Below are 6376 nucleotides of genomic sequence, written 5' to 3'. Positions count from 1 at the left end.
TATAGGGATATTACAATAAGGACTGTAATCGGTTGGGTGCAAAGGGGATGGCCTTTCAAAGCATTTCAAAGACTTTGCGAAAAAACGATCGGAACTGTCGGTTCAAGGGGGGTGTCTGTTATGGGGGGATAAAGTGGTTATTCCGGAAAAATTACGCGGAAATGTGTTGGAACTGTTGCATGCGGGCCACCCAGGGATTGTGAGGATGAAGAGTTTAGCGAGGAGTTATGTATGGTGGCCCCTAATGGATAAAGACATTAGCGACAGGGTAGGGAAATGCCAATCCTGCCAAGAGTCAAGGCACTACCCCCTACAGTCCCAATTAGAGAGTGGGAGAAACCCCAGGGGCCATGGTCCAGGATTCACATAGACTTTGTCGGACCATTCCATGGGCAGACCTTTTTAATTGTAGTAGATGCCTACTCAAAATGGTTAGAGATCATCCTCATGAAAACCATGATGGCCGAAGCAGTTATTACAGTCCTGAGGCATCTATTCATAACACACGGCCTGCCTGACACCCTAGTTTCTGACAACGGCCCGCAATTCACGGCAAACCAGTTTGAGGGGTACTTAGCGGACGAGGGCATCAGACATGTCCTCTCGGCGCCTTTCCACCTGGCGACGAACAGACTTGCAGAACGTTTCATTCGGAGCGCCAAGGAAGCGCTATCCAGGATAAGTCCAGGCGATTGGCAAACCAAAATCGATACCTTCCTGGCAGTCCAACATAGAACCCCCTGTGTGACAACTGGCCGCAGCCTAGCGGAACTATTGATGGGCAGGAAACTCAGGTGCCCATTAGACCGACTAAACCCAACCTACACCCCAGATGGGTACAGGGGTATCCAGGAAAAAGCTTGGGAGATGACAGCAGGTGACCCAGTATGGGCACACAACTATAGCGAGGGCCCAACATGGACAATTCTAGGCATAACCAGGCCGAAATCATACGTAGTAGACATGGAGGATGGCCGGGTTTGGAGACATCACATAGACCAATTACGAAAACGAATACCAAGTAATACAGAAACCAAACAGCCAGACCCTGACTACCAAATGTTTGAATCTACAGCTGACTCAAACCCGAGGCGAGCGGAGGACTTATCTGAATCCGATGAAGTCCAGCGACGCCAACTGGTTCCTCCTGAAGACAGCAGGGATGACTCTGCCAATAATCCAGGGCCGGACGGCCCAGAGGAGGAGCTAAAAGGAACAAACAGTCCCTCCGACCAGCTCGACTCACTCCCAGAGAATGAATTGCGCATATCAGAAAGAGTTAGGAGACACCCTGTCTACCTGCGTGACTACGTGGAAAAATAACATGCAAATTTTATGTAAATATGGGTACAATGCGTTCTGGGAGGGAAGGAGTGTAATGTATTTAAACTTTAGGAGGGAAGTTTGGGTGGGAACTAGCACGTTGCTGATTGGTTGAAGCCTCAGCCAAAATAGTATTTAAAGAGGGGTTCTTGCCTGTTGTTCTCTGCTGGGATCACTATAAACTAAAGAGCTGTTGTCACTCACTGGTCTCCTGCCTCTTCATTGCCCAAACTTATCATTCTATGCTGTTGATTCTGGACATTGTTTGCTGTAAAGTCTTATCAATCATCTTCAGCCTCCTGGCCCATGCAACATTTGGCGCTCGGAACAGGGACCCCTTACTTCGTCCGGCAAGGACAGGTGCACCTTCAGCCTTCGGGCTTCTCAACCTTTCAAGGTTTCTATAAGTATGGGGTCTTCGCTTTCACATGAGCAGAGAAAGCATGCAAATGAGTTGACTTATCTTGTTAAAAAATCAGGTTTAGTTGTTTCACAGAAAGCTCTTTTTCGGCTGGTACGAGAAATTGCTTTAAGATGTTCATGGTATCCTGAAAACGGTTCTTTAAAATTGTCAGAATGGGAAAGAATTGGTGAAGCTTTGCATTCTGAGCCAAGAATGCAGAGATAGAAATTTTGTATGCTTGGCATTTGTGTAGGCATGCTGTGGAAACATTTGGCCATGAGGAAGTTTCTCTTTTATCACCTCCTTTGCCTCAGCATTCTACTGCTGTAGTGCTTCCTCCGGTATCTGAAACTAAACTTTTGCTGCCTTCTGCACCTCCTGATACTGGACAAAAACCTCCCCCTGACATCGTTCCACAATCTTCTTTTCAAAAGATGGTGGAAAATTGTAAGAAAGATGCTGCTATTTCTGGGGAAGAGTTAGCTGAATTGTTATCTGTGTGCCCAGTGCAATATCATCCAGGACCGCAAGCTGGACAACAGATAGCAGAATGGGAAGGTTTGCCATATCAAATTTTATGTGAGTTGAAGCGAACTGTTACAGATTATGGAGTTAGTGGAAATTTTACAAAGGGTTTGTTAGAAGGCATTAAGTTTTCGCTCAGGAAACTTGCCAATGGAGAAAACAAAGCGTGCCTTTCCCGTAACCCTACTTTCTCCCCCTCTTCCTCCCTCTCTTGTGCAGCCCTAGCCACAGCCAGTAGTGCTGGGGTTGATTTAGTTACTCAGGAAGATTTGGATTTTAAATTTCCCTTAGAAGTTAAACTTGTTCCTTCACAGTTTTCTGGTCCTATTCCCTCTGGACTAGTTGGTCTTATTTTACCACGTTCTTCTGCTCATAAATTGGGATGCTTTGTAGTTCCAGGAGTTATTGATTCTGATTATACTGGAGTTATTCTGATGCAAATTTGGGTTAATATTCCACAACTTCTTTCCAAAGGTTCTTCTGTTGCACAACTTCTTTTTCTACCTTATAAAGTTCCTATTTCAGGTACAGGACATCGTGGTGATGCTGGATTTGGTTCTACCTCTCTTTCTGTAGGACTTCTTTATTCAATTAATTCTTCTCGTCAACTTCTTACATTATATCTTAATAAGCAACCTTTTCAAGGATTATTAGATACAGGTGCCGATGTTACTGTCATCTCACTTTTGCAGTGGCCCTGCAATGGCCCAAATGTGCTGTTAATTCCTTGTGGGGCATTGGTGGGTCAACATCTTCCTGGCAAAGTGTTCATCCTATTACCATCACAACTTCTGCAGGTAAGTCTGTCTCTTTACAACCTTACATTTTAGATATTCATACTAATATATGGGGCAGGGATCTTCTTTCTCTTCTCAATGCTCATTTGATTTTAGACAATGGCACTTCCTGTTTAGATTAAGCAATGGCCTTTATCTTCTGAAAAATTAATTGCTCTTCATTCCTTAGTACAGGAGCAATTGGATGCTGGCCATATTGAGCCTTCCACTAGTTCGTGGAATACTCCTGTTTTTGTTATCAAAAAGAAAAGTGGAAAATGGAGATTTTTTACATGATCTTCGCTAGAAAAAATTGATTGCCATTGTGGCCAGCAAGGGTCTCTATATAGCTCCTGAAAAAATACAACGCACTGCACCTTATACATATTTAGATCATAAAGTTTTACAATCTTCTTCCATTCCTATCTTACCTGAACTGAAAGTACAAACTTCATATACTTTAATTCAGTGGCAAAAATTGTTAGGTATCATTAATTGGGCCCGTCCATATTTTCAAATCTCTACAGGAGAAATGTTACCTCTCTTCTCTTTATTAAAAGGTTCCAAGCATCCTGGAGACTTGGTGTTTCTCACCATTTTGCAGAAGAATTGTTTACAAAAAATTCTAACTAAACTTAAACTGCGATATGTTGATAGAATAGCTTCTACAGCTAAGAGATTATGGTTAGCAATAATTCCAACGTCACCTCTACCTACTGCTTGTCTTTATTCTCTCTTTACTGAAAAGGCAATTCACATTCATGAATGGTTAAATTTATCTGCTTCTCCTCCAAGAAACATTTTTCCTTATCAGTCAGCTTTAGAAGAATTAATCATGAAGGCAAGGCGACGTGCTTTACAACTAACAGGTCAAGACTTAGAAGGTATTGCTTTCACTCGTACTAAACTTGAACATGAACATTTAATGACTGTCTCTGATTCATATCAGATTGCCTTTTCTCAATATCTTGGTGATATTAGCTATTCTTTGCCTAAAGATCCTCGCATAGTCATTACAAATACGTTAAATCTTTCTTTTTCTTCTATTTTTGTTCGTTCTCCTCTTTCTGAAACTTTAACAGTTTTCACAGATGGATCACCTACTTGAGGTGTTGTGGTTTGGACAGATGGTCAACAATGGTTTTCTAAATATACTTCAATTCAAACATCTGCTCAACGTTCTGAGTTGGCTGCTGTCATTTTGGCTTTAAGATTATTTTTTGACCAATCTTTTAACTTAAATTGTTGATTCACAATATGTATTTCTTATTGTTCAGCTTCTCTTGATGTCAATCTCTTATCTTTATTTTTATCTCTAAAACATATTTTGGAAGAACGTGTTTTTCCTTTATATGTTGAACATATTAGAAGCCATATTCCTTTTCAGAATTCTTTGACAGAAGGAAATCAATGGGCTGATGAAGCTCTGAAAGATATTGCAATGCTATTTTCTGATCCTGTTGCTAGTCATTCATATTTTCATCAAAATGCTAAGTCTTTGGTTAAATAATTTCATATTCCTTTTTCTCAGGCTCATGATATTGTTCGAGGATGTACTTCTTGTCAACAATTTGCTGTTCCTTTTCCTATGGGAGTAAATCCTCGTGGAACAAAAGCTAATCAAATTTGGCAAATGGATGTCACACAATTTCCTAATTTTAAACCATACACTTATTTGCATACATCCATTGACACATATTCTCACTTTTTGTGGGTTACTGCTTCTAGATATGAATGCACTTCTGATGCAGTATCTCATTGTCTTTCTGCTTTTTCTGCAATGGGCCGACCGACTCAATTGAAAACAGACAACGGTCCGGCATACACTAGTAAGGATTTTGTTTCCTTTTGTCAACAATGGAATATTAAGTTGACTCATGGAATTCCTTACAATTCTCAAGGACAAGCTATAATTGAGCGAGCTCATCGAACATTTAAAGCTACATTAACCAACTTACTGAAAACTGAATCTGGTTCATAGAGTCTCGAAAAGTTCAAAATTCGATCTCTATTGCTCTTTATGCTTGGAATTATTTAACCTTTTTAGATTCCTTTTCAGAAATTCCAGTCAATTTACATTTTCATATTCAGGATCCTGTCTCTCGACCTTTGGTGTCCTATCGTCAACCTCCTGATCCCGCTTGGCGTGGACCTGCTAAACTTATAACCTGGGGTCGTGGTTACGCTGCAATTGAGGATCCACAGACAAAACAAGCTGTGTGGATTCCAAGCCGGTGTGTTCGTCCTTATCATGGCGTGGCATCAGAGTCTTCACAACCCCATTCCAAACTTCAATCCGAATCTCAAAACGGAGGCTCGTCTTCCCAGGTCGCCATATCCTCCTGCCATGACTTGGGGTCAAGTTAAAGCTACAACCTATGAAGCTCAACAACAACTAAAGAAAGCTTCTTTACCACAAACTCCAGAAAATCTTGTAGCTGCAGTTGCTGTTATAACTGCTAATTCTGTTACTATTCTTTTGTGTTGTTTTCTTTGTTTTCCTCCTCCTGTTTCTATTATTTCTGAAACAACTCCTGCTTTTTCCCTCAGTCCAAACCTTTGGATTCGTCATGCTCAATATATGTTTTTAATTCATGGTCGTAACATAACTTTATATTATGAACCTCCTATGGCTCTTGGTCAAGTTGCTTTTATTCCTAATCTAATTACCTCCTCTACCTTTATTGTTTCGCAACTTCAACATATTTCTTCTTCTTGGTTATTTTCTAAACCTTCAAGTCAATTAAACTTTATCTTCGTATTAATCAGTTTACTCAAGGTTTATGTTCTTGTTGTTTTGCTAAACAAACTTGGCTTAATAATTGGTCTGATTACCCAAAAGCAAAATGTATTTTAAATAACTTGGGAAATTATAGTCATTGTATTCAAAAATATTGGTTATGGGGTAATATTAATAAAACATCACAAGGTCATAGTATTGTACCTGATATGTATCCTGATAATTTTCCTCTTTTTGAAGCCAAAGATTCTTTTAATGTTGGATCAATTCGCGCTGGCTGGCAGTTAAAAGATCCTACTATGTGGTTCTTCTTTGATAAATATGCAACAAATGTACACCCTCAGAACTATCAATGTGCTGCAATTGGATATTTGTCATTACCAGTACAAATAGGTGTTCCTGGTCGATTATCATCTCGCAGGAAGCGTGCAACCTTGGGACCAGCATGTTCTGATGAAGTCATCATGGACACTCAACTTTCTGCATTGTCTACCTATGTACGTGCAATTACTGGAGCAATAACTGGAGTCATTACCTTGGGATCATATCCAGGAATAATTGCTCAAGAAAATAGACATTCTATTTTAGGATTTACATGTCGTTTAGAAA

The 6376-nt window shown here is 40.3% G+C and overlaps 1 protein-coding gene across 1 annotated transcript; it reads left to right on the top strand.

The window, feature by feature from the left end:
* The first annotated feature begins 1418 nt into the window (after positions 1 to 1418).
* LOC131198731 (uncharacterized) lies at positions 1419 to 5820 on the top strand. The gene is made up of 2 exons (XM_058183703.1): positions 1419 to 3048; positions 5119 to 5820. The coding sequence occupies exons 1-2, from the start codon at positions 2161 to 2163 to the stop codon at positions 5392 to 5394; spliced, it is 1164 nt and encodes a 387-aa protein (XP_058039686.1). The 5' UTR covers positions 1419 to 2160; the 3' UTR covers positions 5395 to 5820.
* Positions 5821 to 6376: the final 556 nt, after the last annotated feature.

Source organism: Ahaetulla prasina, chromosome 4, assembly GCF_028640845.1.
Source record: "Ahaetulla prasina isolate Xishuangbanna chromosome 4, ASM2864084v1, whole genome shotgun sequence".
In the NCBI taxonomy this organism is placed as follows: domain Eukaryota; kingdom Metazoa; phylum Chordata; class Lepidosauria; order Squamata; family Colubridae; genus Ahaetulla; species Ahaetulla prasina.
Note: the sequence above shows the minus strand (reverse complement) of the source record. Positions and strands in the feature narration are given on the sequence as shown.